This window comes from Lissotriton vulgaris, chromosome 5 (genome assembly GCF_964263255.1).
Source record: "Lissotriton vulgaris chromosome 5, aLisVul1.2, whole genome shotgun sequence".
Classification (NCBI taxonomy): Eukaryota; Metazoa; Chordata; class Amphibia; order Caudata; family Salamandridae; genus Lissotriton; species Lissotriton vulgaris.
The window spans coordinates 1,288,015,578-1,288,034,169 of record NC_141693.1 but is presented as its reverse complement, the minus strand read 5'-3'; the positions used below and the strand labels follow the sequence as shown (position 1 = coordinate 1,288,034,169).

Below are 18,592 nucleotides of genomic sequence, written 5' to 3'. Positions count from 1 at the left end.
GGACCGGACCGGTTCCGAGGTAACACCTCTCATCAGCCCAGCTAGCTTGACTCCAGTGGTGTGAAGTGCCTGGGACCCACGTCTGAGCATCCCCAGCGCACTTAGGGCGGAATTTACAAACAAAACAAGTGATGGACCGAATGTGGATCAATGTCACACATTCACCCCAGTCCAAAGATCTGGGCCCAAATCCATCGTTTTTTTGCACTCCACACCACCTGTTAGGTCCTGGTCCCCAGTCCTCTTTTGCTGACCATGTCCAGACACATCACATGACACCCCGGATATATAAAAAGGAGTCTTACCCTTGTGTCCATGCTTGTTATTGCTACCTGGTGGTTCCTGCATTCTGGCTCCGGTGTTTTCCCTGTTTGATGGCTGTTGTCTTTACACGGGCTCGTGTGAAGAATTGGAGGATTCCTGCTGAGTACAAGTTGTTCCCCTTTTTTCCTTGCTACCCTTCTTGTCCCAGTCCCTGTTTATTGGTCCTCTCCGTGTTTTTGCTAACCTGCCCCATTCCTTAGCGAGGGTTCGTAGTTAGTCAGTGTTCTTTAGTTTATTCCCTTCTTTTATTTAGTTTACATTCCTTAGTTTGCCTTTTGGACCGTGGGGGTTGAACATTCAGGGGCCCCTGTCTGTTATTTACCCGTTTTTCGCTGTCCTCCCGTTTTGGAGACGCGGAGTCCCGGTCGCGAGAGGCGCTACCAGTCCGCATCGTTGTGCGGAAGTGACGTTTTCGTCCATTCCGCGAAGCAAACCCGGCTGGGTTTGTTTGCTTTCCTTCCGAGCGAGCGGAGGAAAAGACGCGTTCTCGCTGATTCCTCAGCTAAATTCATAGCGCCCGATACCGAGGGGTTTTTTCAGAACCGAAACTGGGGTCTGTTTTTTACCCTGTATCTTCTTGATTTAACCTAACCAAACACCCTTACTCTGCTAAGTTAAATCCTGTCAGGAAGTGCCTGAGAGATGTTATCTCGGGGGTGTACTGATGGACAAACTCCTTGAAGCTAAGCCTGCATTATCTTCCGGTAAGTGTCTGTGACAATATATGTTGGATATCGGTATTGTGTTGCCAAAGAAGGACTGGGGATTGTATAATTACAGTAGGGTGTGTTTTGTGTTCCCCTATTCTTGCAGGTGCAGAAGAAGGAGGCGGGTGTATCTTTTAAACCAAGATAACGGGTGGAAGGTTTGGTTACCTTTTTGTTTCCACCCTCTTTTCTGGTTCAGCAGCTTACTCATGTGTACCATTCAGTGAGTGGTTGGTGAGCCGGGGAAGGGGACTGGAGTATTCCTCGTTCCTGCAGTGTGTGGGTTGGGCAGGAGTCCAACAGAATAACAAGCCCACGTTTTAATACACTGCCCGAACTTGGATGGATGAGGCAGGAGGAGGGGCTATGGCGGGCGCAGAAGCTCCCTCCATGTTAGATATAATGGGGGCCCTTGCTGCATTACAGGCGCAAGTACAGGAATTAAGACAGGAGAACGTAGGGTTGAGGCAAGAGCTGGTAGCTGTAAGGGCTCAGGCCCAGGCCCAACCTAGAGCGCAAAATCCCGTTATACATCCGGCTACCTTTCAATATGGGGGAGCAGGACAGAGTAATCCCGGGGGAGGGACACCTGTGGCAATTACCGTGAATTCCCCTGTTCCGGTACCTTTGGCCCCACCTGAACGGTTTTATGGAGACAGCGGGAAATACGGGATGTTCATGAACCAGTGCCAGTTACACTTCATATGTAGGCCTGGTGCTTTTCCAGACGATGCTGCGAAGGTGGCCTTTACTCTCTCATATCTGGCTGGTACTGCTGCACAGTGGGCTATCCCCTTAGTGGAAGGAAATGACCAAGTATTGAGAGATTATAATGCTTTCAAGGAGTTGATGAGGGGATTGTTTGCAAAGCATGCATTTATGCAAGCTAGTGATTCAGAATTACTAAAACTACGACAGGGGCGACAGGATCTTCTGACATATATCGCGTCTTTCAATAGATTGATTGCAGAGACACATTGGCCTGCTGATAAGCGGACGTCTTTATTCTATCAGGGTCTTAACGACGATCTGAAGGATGTGGTATCGCAAGTCGTAGATCCCCCTGAAGAGTGCGCCGCTTTCATTGACTTAGTGGTTAAGTTGAACCATAGGTTGTCAGAGCGACGTGGTGATCGTGGTCGTTTCCAGGTGTCCAGAGGGAGCTTTATAAAGACCGAGGTGAAACAGCAACCCAGTGAAGCCAAACCAGAGCCCATGGAAATAGGAGGCGTTAGGGGGCCCCTCACTCCTGAAGAAAGAAAGAGACGTAGAGATCAGAACTTATGTCTCTATTGTGGACAGGGGGGGCATTTCGCAAGGGAGTGTCCCGTTAAACCTTCTGGAACTGGTTATGGCAAAAAGGTGGCATATGTAAATGTGGAAAGGGCACACCTACTCCCGCCAAGCAGAGCTCAATATGAGGTGTTGGGGGCAGTGGATGTGGCACCCCGACACTTTGTAATTACAGCACAACTACTATTGGCAGAATACCAAAGGGTGCCTGTTTCGGTCTTATTGGATTCAGGGGCCACGGGCAATTTTATTGATATCTCCCTTGCAGAGAAGCTTGGCGTGCCTTGTCGGTATAAAGAACAGCCAGAGCCGGTCCGAGCGATAGACGGAACTGAGTTGTCATCAGGGTGCATCACTAGACAAACCCTGCCGCTTCACTTGTTATGTGACAATGGTCACTCGGAAAGTGTGGTGTTTGACTTGATAGACGCGCCTTCCTTTGGGTTGGTTCTGGGGGTGCCTTGGCTCCAGGAGCACAACCCTAGGATTGATTGGGTACTTCGGCGTGTCACTCTTGATTCGCATTATTGCTTGAAGCATTGCTATGGCGAGGCTAGTGGGAAGGTCCCTCCTCTATATTGCGCCGCCATGGAAGAGAAAGGAGTTCCGAAACAGTACGCGGAATACGCCGATGTGTTTGACAAGGGTCGTGCGCAGAGTCTGCCGCCACATCGGTCGTTTGATTGTAAGATAGACCTCGTGGAAGGGGTTCCCCTGCCTTGTAGTAGAGTCTATGCACTGTCTGAACCCGAGGAAAAACATCTCAAGGAATATCTGGATGAGATGTTGGCGTTAGGTTTTATCCGTCCCTCTTCTTCGCCTGTCTCTTCGGCGATCTTTTTTATACCGAAGAAAGAAGGCACTCTTAGGGCGTGTGTGGACTACCGGACACTGAATAAAGCCACTATTAAGAACAGGTACCCTCTTCCGCTCATCCCCGTGTTGCTGGATCAGCTCCGCAGGGCCACAGTATTCACCAAGTTGGACTTACGTGGAGCATATCATTTGATCAGGGTGCGGCCCGGTGATGAGTGGAAGACGGCTTTTAAAACGAAACATGGGTTGTATGAATACTGTGTGATGCCGTTTGGCCTGTGTAACGCGCCGGCGGCGTTCCAGTATTTCATAAATGAGGTCTTGAGTGAACATCTGGACAAGACGGTGATTGTCTACTTGGATGACATCCTTATCTTCTCGGAGACTGGAGTAGACCATTCCACCCATGTGCGACAAGTGTTGCAGAAGCTGCGAGAACATCGGTTATATGCCAAACTGGAAAAATGTCAGTTTGATGCGAAGGAGGTAGAGTTTTTGGGGTTTCTCATATCTGCTGATGGGATCCGAATGGACCCTAAAAAGATACAGGCTATTCTATCTTGGCCAGTGCCCACTACGGTGAGGCACATACAGGTACTTTTGGGGTTCGCCAATTTCTACCGGCGTTTTATCACTCACTTTTCGGAGATTGTTGCACCTATGACCCGCTTGTTAAGAAAGGGGGTGTCCTTTGAGTGGACCCCGGAGGCACAGGGGGCTTTTCAGTTATTACTGGAGACCTTTACAACTGCGCCAGTACTGGCTCATCCTGATCCGTCATCCCCCTTTTTTGTAGAAACGGATGCTTCTGCCTGTGCAGTTGGTGGGGTTTTGTCCCAAAAGGAGGGAGGCACAGGAGATATGCACCCTATCGCTTATTTTTCGAAAACATTGTTGCCGGCCGAACGAAACTATACAGTAGCGGAGCGTGAACTGTTGGCGGTAAAGTTGTCGTTTGAGGAATGGCGTCACTACCTCTGGGGGGCCCGTCATACTGTGACCATCTATACAGATCACAAGAATCTAGAGTATTTTAGATCGGCCCGGGCCTTGACACCGAGACAAATGCGATGGGTCTTGTTTTTCAATGAATATGATTACGTAATCACCTACAGACCTGCCGCTCAGCAGCTTAAATCGGACGCTTTGTCTCGGATTCATGTCAAACCAGAGGAAGTGAAGGCAGGGAAGGAAACTAGACCTATGCTTGATGTGAATAGGATTGTGGGAGCCGCTTCGGTGGAAGAATTCGCTTCCAGGATTAAAGATCTTTTGCGCAACATGGACTTGGCCCCGTGGTTGCGCTTATCACAGGTGGTGGCTAGAGAGGGGTTGTTATATCAGGGTGACAGGTTGTTCATTCCCCCGGAGTTGAGACCTAGGGTGGTAGAATGGTGTCATTCCTCCTCTTTAGTTGCGCACCCAGGAATTGGGAAGACAAAGGAGTTGTGTCTGAGGTGGTTTTGGTGGGATACGGTGGCACAGGATATCCAGAAGTATGTGTCAGCTTGCCCTGTGTGTGCCATCAACAAGCCCTCGCATAGTAAGCCCTCGGGCCTTCTTCAGCCGTTGGCAGTACCCCCTTCCCCTTGGCATACTATTAGCATGGATTTCGTTACGGACCTTCCCTTGGTCTCTGGCTTCACGGCTGTTTTTGTGGTCGTAGATTTGTTTACCAAGATGGCTCACTTTATACCGCTCCGTAACATTCCCACAGCGAAGGAGATGGCCTGGGAGTTTTTGGTTTCGATAGTGCGGTTACATGGGTTGCCCACCGCGGTCGTCTCAGACAGGGGTGCGCAGTTTGTGTCTCACTTCTGGAAGGAACTCTGTCTGGTGCTTAAGATGGATGTGCGCTTGTCATCTGCATACCACCCCCAGTCAGATGGGCAGACGGAACGCACCAACCAGACAATGGAACAGTATTTGAGATGCCTGACTACGTCCCTCTCGTGTGACTGGGTGAGGGCTTTGCCTATTGCTGAATTCGCATATAATAACAGCGTACATTCGGCCTTGGGTATGACGCCATTCTACTGCTCTATGGGATACCATCCTAAAGCCCTTGCCATTCAACCCACTGGGCACTTGCCAGCCATTGATGACATTTGTAAACGTCTGGGAAACATCTGGGAGACGGCCCGGGGTTGCTTACAGGATGCTAAGGAGGCTATGAAGGTCCAAGCTGATCGCCATAGGGTTCCAGCTCCCGGTTATAAGGTGGGCGATCAGGTTTGGTTGGCTTCCCGTAATTTGAAACTACCGGGTTCACGTAAACTACAACCCCGGTACGTAGGCCCATTCCCTGTGGATAAGGTAGTCAACCCTGTGGCGATAAAGCTTTTACTACCTTCGGACTATAAGATCCATCCCGTGTTTCACACCTCCCTGCTGAAGCCTTTTGTTCCCACAGATCAGGTTCTGCCCCCTCCTGCCCCCGTACTGGTGGATGGCGAAGAGGAGTTTGAGGTACAGGCCATTCTTGATTCAAGGCGGAGAAGGGGTAGGTTGTATTACCTGGTAGATTGGAAGGGGTATGCCCCGGAGGATAGGACGTGGGAGCCAGCTGGAGGTGTACATGCGCCTCGGTTGGTGAGGTTATTCCATAGACTGCATCCCCGGAAGCCGAGACCTGTGGGGAGGATTATCGGGGGGGGGTACTGTTAGGTCCTGGTCCCCAGTCCTCTTTTGCTGACCATGTCCAGACACATCACATGACACCCCGGATATATAAAAAGGAGTCTTACCCTTGTGTCCATGCTTGTTATTGCTACCTGGTGGTTCCTGCATTCTGGCTCCGGTGTTTTCCCTGTTTGATGGCTGTTGTCTTTACACGGGCTCGTGTGAAGAATTGGAGGATTCCTGCTGAGTACAAGTTGTTCCCCTTTTTTCCTTGCTACCCTTCTTGTCCCAGTCCCTGTTTATTGGTCCTCTCCGTGTTTTTGCTAACCTGCCCCATTCCTTAGCGAGGGTTCGTAGTTAGTCAGTGTTCTTTAGTTTATTCCCTTCTTTTATTTAGTTTACATTCCTTAGTTTGCCTTTTGGACCGTGGGGGTTGAACATTCAGGGGCCCCTGTCTGTTATTTACCCGTTTTTCGCTGTCCTCCCGTTTTGGAGACGCGGAGTCCCGGTCGCGAGAGGCGCTACCAGTCCGCATCGTTGTGCGGAAGTGACGTTTTCGTCCATTCCGCGAAGCAAACCCGGCTGGGTTTGTTTGCTTTCCTTCCGAGCGAGCGGAGGAAAAGACGCGTTCTCGCTGATTCCTCAGCTAAATTCATAGCGCCCGATACCGAGGGGTTTTTTCAGAACCGAAACTGGGGTCTGTTTTTTACCCTGTATCTTCTTGATTTAACCTAACCAAACACCCTTACTCTGCTAAGTTAAATCCTGTCAGGAAGTGCCTGAGAGATGTTATCTCGGGGGTGTACTGATGGACAAACTCCTTGAAGCTAAGCCTGCATTATCTTCCGGTAAGTGTCTGTGACAATATATGTTGGATATCGGTATTGTGTTGCCAAAGAAGGACTGGGGATTGTATAATTACAGTAGGGTGTGTTTTGTGTTCCCCTATTCTTGCAGGTGCAGAAGAAGGAGGCGGGTGTATCTTTTAAACCAAGATAACGGGTGGAAGGTTTGGTTACCTTTTTGTTTCCACCCTCTTTTCTGGTTCAGCAGCTTACTCATGTGTACCATTCAGTGAGTGGTTGGTGAGCCGGGGAAGGGGACTGGAGTATTCCTCGTTCCTGCAGTGTGTGGGTTGGGCAGGAGTCCAACACCACCCTGGGTTAGACAATGGCGATATGCAAATCAGCTCTGACCCTGTGCCCCATGGGAACAGTCCAGTCCGAACTACAAAAGCCATGTCCTTCCCAGAACGGAATCAAGCATCCGAGGACCGGACCGGTTCCGAGGTAACACCTCTCATCAGCCCGGCTAGCTTGACTCCAGTGGTGTGGAGTGCCTGGGACCCACGTCTGAGCATCCCCAGCGCACTTAGGGCGGAATTTGCAAACAAAACAAGTGATGGACCGAATGTGGATCAATGTCACACATTCACCCCAGTCCAAAGATCTGGGCCCAAATCCATCATTACCTCGAAACCGGTCCAGTCCTCGGATGCTTGATTCCGTTCTGGGAAGGACATGGCTTTTGTAGTTTGGACTGGACTGTTCCCATGGGGCACAGTGTCAGAGCTGATTTGCATATCGCCATTGTCTAACCCAGGGTGGTGTGGAGTGCAAAAAAACGATGGATTTGGGCCCAGATCTTTGGACTGGGTTGAATGTGTGACATTGATCCACATTCGGTCCATCACCTGTTTTGTTTGCAATTGCCGCCATAAGTGCGCTGGGGATGCTCAGACGTGGGTCCCAGGCACTCCACACCACTTGGAGTCAAGCTAGCCGGGCTGATGAGAGGTGTTACCTCGAAACCGGTCTGGTCCTCGGATGCTTGATTCCGTTCTGGAAAGGACATGGCTTTTGAAGTTTGGACTGGACTGTTCCCATGGGGCACAGGGTCAGAGCTGATTTGCATATCGCCATTGTCTAACCCAGGGTGGTGTGGAGTGCAAAAAAACGATGGATTTGGGCCCAGATCTTTGGACTGGGTTGAATGTGTGACATTGATCCACATTCGGTCCATCACCTGTTTTGTTTGCAATTGCCGCCATAAGTGCGCTGGGGATGCTCAGACGTGGGTCCCAGGCACTCCACACCACTTGGAGTCAAGCTAGCCGGGCTGATGAGAGGTGTTACCTCGAAACCGGTCCGGTCCTCGGATGCTTGATTCCGTTCTGGGAAGGACATGGCTTTGTAGTTCGGACTGGACTGTTCCCATGGGGCACAGGGTCAGAGCTGATTTGCATATCGCCATTGTCTAACCCAGGGTGGTGTGGAGTGCAAAAAAACGATGGATTTGGGCCCAGATCTTTGGACTGGGTTGAATGTGTGACATTGATCCACATTCGGTCCATCACCTGTTTTGTTTGCAATTGCCGCCATAAGTGTGCTGGGGATGCTCAGACGTGGGTCCCAGGCACTCCACACCACTTGGAGTCAAGCTAGCCGGGCTGATGAGAGGTGTTACCTCGAAACCGGTCCGGTCCTCGGATGCTTGATTCCGTTCTGGGAAGGACATGGCTTTTGTAGCTCGGATTGGACTGTTCCCATGGGGCACAGGGTCAGAGCTGATTTGCATATCGCCATTGTCTAACCCAGGGTGGTGTGGAGTGCAAAAAAACGAAGGATTTGGGCCCAGATCTTCGGACTGGGTTGAATGTGTGACATTGATCCACATTCGGTCCATCACCTGTTTTGTTTGCAAATGCTTAAGCTGCAGCGTAAAGAAGGGAGGATGGCAGCAATCAAACGATTGTGCAAAGTGTGCAGCAAACATCATTCGCAGGGCATCTTGGCACAGTACTGTACTGCATGTTTGTGAAGGGGTCATTCTACAATGTCAAAGTCCGGCTGCCTAAACCTCAACCTTTTCATTTTTCTCAACCAAATTAAACATGCAAGTTTCCAGAGTGTGGAGTTCTTTTCGGGACCCAGTAGCCCCAAGGCCTTAGAATGGAACAACATCCATGGACACTGCGTGTTTAGGACAACCTCACCAATATCACAACCGAACAACATTCTCACACTCAGTACAGGTAACTGTGTGCACAGGACTGACTGAGGCTCACAGTGGTGACCCTGGATAAACTGGTCAATCAAGGGATACACAATGCAAACCCTGCGGCACAAAGAAATATACAACACAGATGCAATTCAGACAGATATACAAGGCCACACTGGGTACGATGCACAAATTGTGATACGGCAAGGTGCACTACCGTCTACATGGTGAGGTGTACAATGTATAACCTGCTACAGAGAGCGGAGTAAAGCACACAACCTAATGTAAAAGAGAGGTGTCCAACGCATAACTCGCTTCATGGAGAGTTGTACAACGCTTAGCCCAACACACAGATGTATAAAGCACACAGCTCACTAAGTAATGTAAACTATGTCATACTCAACACACAAAGATGTGCAATATATGAACAGCCACACTTGCAGGCATACAGCACAACCAGCTACTCTGCGGAGCACGTCACATAACCTAACACGTTCAGAGATGTACAACACAACCCACAACACGGAAGCTCTTTGCACAAGTGCCTAATGCACAACCCTACATGCGGTAAGATATACAACATAAATCCTGCTGCAAAGAGAGGTATACAATGCACAATCAATCTGCCAAGCTGTGTGGCGAATAATACACAATCTAGCAAGTGGCGACGTAGCCAATGCACAACCCGCTCCATGTGGAGGTGTACACCACAAAACCTGCTGCACAGACGGGGTAGAACAGATGCCACATGTGTGAATTATCTGAGCAGCGGGTGCATGCGTAGCACTACAGCACAGCTATTACGTCACTGGAGCCATGTTTCTTAACAATCACAAGGCCATAAGACGGGAAGCAGTGAAGCTATAAACACAAGCAGCACAAGGGCATGGAGTGGTGATAAGAGGCTAGATGTGAGCCCGTCACAGAGCGCTGATGGTACGGTGGGGGTGTAATGACCAGTATATCAGCTGCAGGGCTTGAGGTAGTACTGTGGGGAGGGAGGGTGGGGTGAAGGTGATGACTGGTGAGTCAGACCCAGGGAACGGCCCTGGGAGGCACTGCAGGCACACAGCAATAAACACGCTGCACCCAGCTTCCTATCAAGAATACCTGGGCAAATCCATGATACAACCTCAGAGACAGCGCGGGGGCGCAAAAAAGAGAGGGAAAGAGATGAAGGAGAGAGTACATGTAGAAAAAGAGAAACAGAGGAGGGAGAGAGGAGACAAAGGGAGAGAGAGAGAGGGGAATGTCGATGAGAGAAAATAAAGGGGGTGGAAGGGGACAGGGCAGAGAGAGAGAGAAGAGAGACCACAAGAGGGACAACCAGGCAGGAAGCGATGCAGCTCTCACATGGCGGAGGAGGTGAGCAGAGGAGTGATGCGGCTTGCTAATTTGTCCCACTTTGCACATATTTGTACTTGCCCCAAAAGATTCCCCCTACTCACGTCCTGTATCAGCCACATAGTATAGGGAACATCAAAACACGAACAAAGCACCCAAGCACTAAAGAAAGAAGCCACAATGGCCAAAGCAAGCACTACCGTAGAATGTGCACCGATTCATGGTAAATAAAGTAGTGATCCCTTCCAGAATGTTTCACAAAAGCCTCGTCTGGGCTAGTAAGCTCTGTATAAATCTAGCTACAATACGATGCATAATAAAAGCATGGCAATTCAAGGCTACTAAAAAGGACATATACAATGAATAAATTGAATCTATTTAAAGCGAATGCCCTCTCAAAACCTACAGCCTTCAGACTAGACATGTATATAACATTTTCCTCTTAGTGACCGTACCTGAGCTGCAGGGTCTGCCTATTTCGAGCTGGACCAGGAAGCGCTTTACGAACTTGACAGCCAGGCGTAGAATGCAACTAAAGTTCTGTTTTATCACGAAGCGACTCTACGGCCGACAGAATTGGTAAAGTTTAAAAACGAAGACGTCCACGTGACCAAAACTACCGTGGGGCGGGACTTCCGTTTCGTGCTGGAAGCTCGCGCCCACGGAGTGGCTAGCCAGGAGACGAGCAGTGGTGACTCGGGGCTCCCATGCCCGAGGGAGAGCCCCGCGGTGGCGGCTGAAGTCCGGAGTGGCGGTAAGTGGGCCTTAGTGATAGGAGGTAGGAGGGGGTCTTGGTGCACTCGTGTGTGTGCGCGTGTGTGCGTGTGCGACGGCGGCGGGGGGGCTCGGTGCACTCGTGTGTGTGCGCGCCCGTGTGTGTATGTGTGCGGGGGGGCGCTCGTGCACTCGTGTATGTGTGGGGGGGGAGAGTGTCTCTGTGTGTGTGCGTGCATGCATGGGCGCTCATGTGTGTGTGCGCATGCGTGTGTCGTGTTGGAGCTTTCCAGGAGAGGAGACAGGAGCTGGCCACAGCGAGCGCGTTCGCGTGGCCCGCTCTATTCCCCAGCGCGAGGCCAGCTCCTGTCCCCTCTCCTGGGAAGCAGTCGCTCACAATAGGTCTCTGGCGAGACCGCGCTTTCGCGCGGTTCAACGCCAGGAGACCTAACAACAGTTGATGGACTGTTCCCAGGAGGCACAGGGTCAAGGCTGATTTGCATATGGCCATTTCTGAACTGGGGTGGTGTGGAGTGCAAAAAAACAATGGATTTTGTCCCAGATCTCGGTACTGGGATGAATGTATGACATTGTTCTGCATTTTGTCCATCAACTGTTGTTTTTGCATTTGTCACCCTGAGTGGGACGGGTATGCTCACATGTAAGTCCCGTGCTCTCCACACAACTGGAGTCAAGCATTCCCGGCTGATGACGGCTGATAGCCAGAAACCGGTCCTAGGATGCTTGATTTCAATCCAGGGAAGGCATGGCTTGGCAGTTAGGGTGGACTGTTCCCATGAGGCACAAGATCAAGGCTGATTTGCATATGGCCATGTCTGAACTGGGGTGGTGTGGAGTGCAAAAAACAATGGATTTTGGCCCAGATCTCTGTACTGGGGTGAATGTATGACATTGTTCTGCATTCTGTCCATCAACTGTTGTTTTTGCATTCTCCAAGTGTAAAACACACTTTGTGATTTCATTAACTGGTTTAAGAATTATGGAGTATGGTTTTTGGAACAAGTCCGATATAACTGAAAGCTTATCAGTGCTAATGATTGCACTGTTGCATGACACAGTTGAGGTTTTATAGAAATAATAAACCTGTTACTGATAGCAGCAACAGCCTGGCCAAGAGTTTTTCTACATTTGAAAGAGACATGCTTAAAAATACAGGTTTCTGTAGGGTTCTAAAGAACACTGTGAAGTGGTCCCAATTGCTCACAGTCTACAAAATATATGGACGGACTATTACAATGAAGAAAAGGGAAAACTCTTTCCTAAATGGACAGAATATGAAATATATATGGTTAGAGATGGGGTAAAAGTAGCCCTTGAATGGGAGTTGCGCCCTGGACAAGTTGTTCTTACTACAGTGTGATTTACAGTTTGCTGGGCATAACTGGAGAATGTAATCCAACACACTTTTTTTTGTTTTCAAATTTCTTGGTCTGATCAGAACTGTAATCACAAGAAATGTAGCTGTATTCTTATTGCTTATGCCAAAAAATAAGTTGTTGGCGACGTGTTGATAAGCAATGTGCTGCATTGGTAATTGCTAATTTCGTAATAAACTGATACATAAATGTTTTGCTTTTGGATTAGTTCTTAAAACGTAAAAATAAGAAAAAACACATTTAAAAATTCATTTGATTACCGTTTCACAGTACATATATTGTTTCATTTATTATTGAAGTAGTTTTCTTTCAAATTGCTTGATAATTCAGGAAAGGTACAGCAGACTCAAGGAGACCGAATTTCAGCTACTTCAAATTAAACATGCGAGCATGGAATTTTAGCACACCACTCTTGATTGCACTGAGGAAAAACAGTGCTATGCAGTGCATAAGATTATATGTATTATACATGTGTGTAGAAATAACATATACATATTTAATTTTCAATTGAACTGTGCTCTGCCACATGAACTGTGGGATTATAGAGCATACTTCCTTACCTCAATCTGTTTTAGCTGACCCTACCAACCTATAGTATGCCCACGTCATCTTACCTCAGTCTCACTTCAATGCCTATAGACAGTGAGAGTGATGCACTTTTAGTTACCTCAGCCTGGGCCACAATCTGATGCTTCGGGAAGTAGGGATGGAGTAAACACGCTCATGCTTTGGGTAAACTTAAGAGAAGAAAAACGTTGTGCTAATGACTAAACTCAAACAAACAAACCAATTAATTTATAAAATACAGAAGTGCATTCCAATTTGAAATGGGAATGCACTTCTGTATTTTATGTATTAATTGGATTGTTTGTTATCATTCACATAAACTATGTCACATGTATTAGAATTTTGTATGTACTAATTTATAATAACCCCAAAAAATATTTTCTACACAAAAAAAAGATGATACAAGAATCAATAAAATATTAGAATATATCATTAAAATTATAGTGGGAGTTTAGTCATTAGCACAACGTTTTTCTTCTCTTAAGTACAACAGGCACAAAACCCGGTGCAAATTTGCTCTTCTTTACCCAAAGTGTTGTTTCCTTGCTGGGGTTCATCCCATGAGGCAGGGGCCCCTTTCTTCCAAATATAGTAAACACGCTCCTGCTTCATTCTTTGCTACATGCTAATAGATGGCCGGGTTGAATTGGTGTGATACGACCCATCTATTCCCTCCATTCCCACTTCTCAGCTATGACAAGGAGCTCCTCGGTCATGCATGCAACCGGTGCTCCACCTCACCTCGGTCTCCTCTTCGTTGAGCAGAGGCTGCGCGTAGGATTGCAGCTTCCGGACTAGAGGGTCTACCAGCATGAGGAAGGCCATGTAGAGTAGAAGAGCCCCCACTACTGCCAGGTAAAGGATGATGATGAACTGCAAAATCAAGCACACATTACACTTTTCAATATTATTGAATTGTAGGTACATATTGCACACTTGCTTTCCTCCTTTTCAAATGACACATTGTCAGCTAGCATCCATTAGAAGGAGTCTGGTGGGAGCACTCCAGTCCTTACCCTCACTCTATGCATGCGGTGGTGCTGGCCTCCATACTCAGTCTCAGTCATCATACTTGGCATATACAAACAATGGTTCCAGTCAGCAGGGAGGCCAGGCTACCCAGGTGAATGTTTGTGCTCCCCTGATAGAAGGATATTCATTCTGAGCACATCGTCCATCCCTCCTGGTGGGGCCTCATTCTACTGAAATCTTTCACAGTTAACGACTTTCATAGAAGAAACTATTGTTTTCAAAGGGATGAGAAGGGCTGAACACAGAGGTAGTGGGTGTGTATGCCTTCCCTTTTCTTTTAGTTACAACATAAGTGGCAGACATGGACATTTTACTCACCCAAACAGGAAATTTACAGCAACAGCACTGCAAATCTCATTCACAAAAAATGGTTTTGTGGCCACACTCAAAAACAGCACTCTCAAGGGTTACCAGGAATGTGCCTCAGTAATAGGGCTACGGGCCATAACGCGATCGAGGAAAGTGGCCTCTTTTACCGCATTTAGGATTAAACAAAGCCATAAATGGGGTGGAGTAAATCCCTTAAACCCTTGAGAACTAGAGAAACTTGTGCGTTAAGGACAGCTAAGGACCTATACCTTACCGTTAAACGTTCTTCCCCCTTTTACACAGAAAACAGGTGTAGTGTGGACAGCACACTATTTTGCAGGTTTCATGTGGCGTGCATGTCTGGTTCATGGTGGACATACTGTATTTTATGCTTACTACAAGGGACTTTCAGTGAGCCTCCTTCAGACATTTGCTTCTTTTGTTATGGAACTTTCAGCCACTCACTGGCTCACCACATTATCAATGAATTCTTGCGTCTGCCCATGGAAGTATACTACACTTTCTGTTGACTGTATGGGTAGGCCATTCTCTCTCCATTGGAATGCATGATGGATTCTTTTACTTCTGAAATTTGTAGAGTGGCCCTGTAGTAATGTGCGAGGGCTGGCAAAAGGATCTAAAAAATGGATTGAACGGAAAGTAGCCATATTTGTCCACATGCCCTACTCCTCTGCGATCACCCTCCCATCCAGTTCCTATTGCCTCTAGTATGTCTATCTAGATAGGAAAGGAAGATGGGTGCTGTTAAAAAGCCTCCCCATACTACTCCCCATGTACGTTTCACTTCCACCTTAGTGGGGTAGAAGTGACAAAAAGTTATCAAAGTGCACTCACAGGAGACATAATGCTTCAATTACTTACCGGTCATTGCATTACTCCGAGTCCTTCTCTCACTTAGATTTCTCCACATATGAGGCCTTTGTGCCTCTCCCGACCCTTTCCCAAGCATAAAAGCCGTTTCGCCCATACTTGCTTCCGGTTTCGTCAACAAGCCCCTAAAAACACAGTTGGAATTGATACACAGGGCAGGGAGGGAGGAATCTACGTGAGAGAAGGACTCTTGAGTAACATCATTAACAGCAGGTATCAAAGCGTTACCTCCTCGTCCCTCTCGCTTAGGTTCCTCACCATATGAGATGTACCCAAGCCAAAGAAAAGCCAGGACAACTGAGCAGATTGCAGAAACAACACACTTTAATATTAAAAAGCAAACTGCAGTCACCGCATAGCAGACATAACCCTAGACTCATAAAGATCCCCCCTGACACTCAGCAAGGGAAGTCGATAAACCTCAAGTTGACCGAACCTGAACCCACCAAAGTAGAGGGAACACCAAACTGGGAATAGGCCAAAGCAATCAGGGGTCGAACCCATCTGCTCTAAGTTTGAGTGGCAGGTTTCAGGTCTTTCTGATCAGGCCCAAAATTGACAAACAAAAAGGACTCGTGCCTGAATGCCTCCACCCTCTCCAGATAATTCAGAACAGCTCTCCGGACATCCAGGGAATGCACACTAACTTCCACCGGAGACTGAGGTTCTGGACAGAAAAAAGGCAAAATAACCTTCTGTTGGGCATGAATGGAAGAGTTCACCTTACAACTAAAACCAGGGCCTGGGTGCAAAACCATGTGATCCTCAAAGACCATCAGGAATGGAGGCCTACGAGAGAGCACACCCAGTTACCCAAACCTCTTTGCCGAGGTAATTGCCACCAGAAAGAAAACCTTCAATGTGAGAATCCACATATTAATGGAATGGAGAGGCTCGAAGGGAGGATAAAAAAAGGCCCACAAAATCATCAAGGTCTCAGGCCAGACAAACTGTAGATACTCTAAGGTGATACTCTAAGGTTTTCCTCTAAGGGTGAAATCCTTTGAGTAACATAGGCACCAGACCCTGAGGGGTTTTCAAAAGTGCCCGAAGGAGAGCCTGAAACGCCCTAATAGCCACCATTGCAACTTCAAGGTTGAAGGAAGAAGTCCCAAGGAAGCCGAAGGAGGCAACAACTGCTAAGTTCCACACCATTTCTAAAGGACACCCAATGATAAGCATAGGCAGCCCTAGTGGATGGTCTTCAAGAGGCCTGAGTGGATGTGCAGACAGCGACAGAGCAACCCTGAGTAAATCAAACCTGCGAACAAGGGACTCGTCCTGGAGAATAGGGAAAACCAGAGGAGAGGGAGCTGTGGTGACTGCCACTCTGGGCTCCTCTTCATCATCACTAGAAATGGAAATCAGGAGAAGCGGGTCCATGCTGGAGCCATCAGAATTACCTGAGCTCCCTCCAGCTGCACCTTCATCAGAAACGTCTGGATTAAAGGGAAATGAAGGAAAGCAAACAGAAGACCTGCCGGACCAGGACAGGACTGAGCGTCTATCCCCCAAGCTGTAGCCTCTCTCATCCTGGTGCAAAAAGGGGTAGAAAAGTATTGAGGGAAGACAAAAAAAGACACCACCTGACGCCCCATCTCTGAAAGATCTGACTGAACAACAGGGGAGAGAAACAAATGTCGTGGGAGGAGGGAATGCCCTGGCTTAGCAGGTCCGGTCGAGAGTTCAGGAGACCCTGAATATAAACCTTCGTCAGAGAAAGGAGACCAGTCTAGCACCAAGAGATGATCTGATTGGAAATGACCGACAGGTGCAACGCCCTCACCCCCCCACTGGCGGATGAGATAAGACTTTGCTGTGGTATTTTCGGTCTGGATCAAGACAACCTGGGGCAGAATCTAAGGAGAAAAGGCCCAAAGAACCAAAAGGATGGCTTTGAGCTCCCGCCTGTTGGCAGACCGCACTCTTTGAGCAGAAGTCCAAAGACCCTGGACCTGATGGGAAGACATCCAGGTACCTTACCTCTTCTTGCTCTAATCCGTAGTGATCACCAACGGAGGGGGAGAACACAAAGGAACTACCTTCTAGAGTTGTAAGGGGTCCACACCAAGCCGATTCCTGTCTCATGGTCTCTGACACCAGGGGAGGGAGAGACATATCCTGTGAGGCAGAATCCCACTGGTGAAAGAGGAAGCAAATCCACTTGTTCAAATGGAACCGAGTCCATGGAACTAAAAACACAGTGGCTGCCAAGTCTCCTTCAATCCGAAACTCTAGAAGGGGAAGACATCGGGAGATTCAGAACACGAGACTGAATCTTCTGCACCCTGCTGTCTGGCAGGGTAACCACCCATAGGTCTGTGTGGAATCTGGACTCTTTAAAGACCTGATCCTGCTACGGGAACAACTAAGACTTCTTCGTGTTTATGAGGAATCCGTGAGATGTCAATGTGTGGACCACCAGGTGAACATGTACCATCACTTGAGGGGCAGACTTGGCAAACACAAGCCAATTGTCATGATAGAGCAGAAGACTTGTACCCTGCTGATGAAGAAGTGCCCTCAACGGAGCCAGAACCTTCATCCAAACCTGTGGGGCGGATTTCAAACTGAATGGGAGAACAAGGACATGGAATTGGGAGCCCACCCACCTTGATTCAGAGAAACTGCTTATGGCCTAGCCAGAAAGGCACGTGCAAGTATGCATCCCGCAAATCAATGGTTACCAAAATGTCTTCTACAGAGGCTAGCAGAATCATTCTTTCCAACGTAACCATGCGAAAGTTAACAATCCTGATCCATCAATTAAGCCTCATGAGATCGAGCACAGGCGGATAGCCTCCTGCCACCTTCTGGACCAGGAGGGACAGGAACAATTGCATTTTTGAGTAGTACGGCCAAACCTCCGTCCCATAAAGCCTCTCTCTTTACAGGATCCTTGGAAACAGGAGTAGGGATATACCCTGAGTTGGGTGGCAGAGAGAACAATGTCCAGAACCCAGCCATCCATGACAGAGGTTTCCCAAATGTGGACAAAATCCATGAGCTTCTTTCTCACCTTGTCCAAAGCCGAAAGGAGGGAGTAGTCAGGAACGCTAATTGGATGGCCTTGCCTGGCAAGTACCAGCCACGTATGTCTGGGAGTTCACAAGACAGGTCCAGCAAAGGCATGCAGAATAATATTTAGAGTCCTTCTTGGGATAGTGCCTGGTCTCCCGAGTCCGGGATCTGAAAGCAAACCTGGCAACAAGAAGGCCTCATGGTTCAACGATGATCTTAAGAAATCCAAGAAACTCTGCCGCTCCCTTGAAAAGGCCTGGAAAAAAGACCCAACCACCAGCACCAAGGACGCATTCAAAAGCGCCACCTGCACTCACCACCAACTGATCCGAAAAGCCAAGAAAACAGCATTCAAGGATCGACTTGACAACAACGCCCACAACAGCAAGGAACTTTTCAACATCGTCAAGGAATTTTCCAACCCCTCGGGCAACTCCAACGACATCACCCCCTCTCAAACCCTCTGCGACTCCCTAGCCTCTTTCTTCCACATCAAGATTGCAGACATCCACAACAGCTTTGACAACCAACCCGGAAACCAACCCACCCTACCAT

At 48.3% G+C, this 18,592-nt stretch overlaps 1 protein-coding gene across 3 annotated transcripts in view; it reads right to left on the bottom strand.

Annotated features, from left to right (window-relative positions):
- TMEM9 (transmembrane protein 9) overlaps positions 1-18,592 on the bottom strand; it is a 285,457-nt gene that overhangs the window by 131,313 nt on the left and 135,552 nt on the right. For all 3 annotated transcript variants that reach the window (XM_086923165.1, XM_086923166.1, XM_086923167.1), the window contains exon 5: positions 13,526-13,657. In XM_086923165.1, the coding sequence (XP_086779291.1) occupies positions 13,526-13,657 (132 nt within the window). The remainder of the gene's footprint in view (positions 1-13,525; positions 13,658-18,592) is intronic.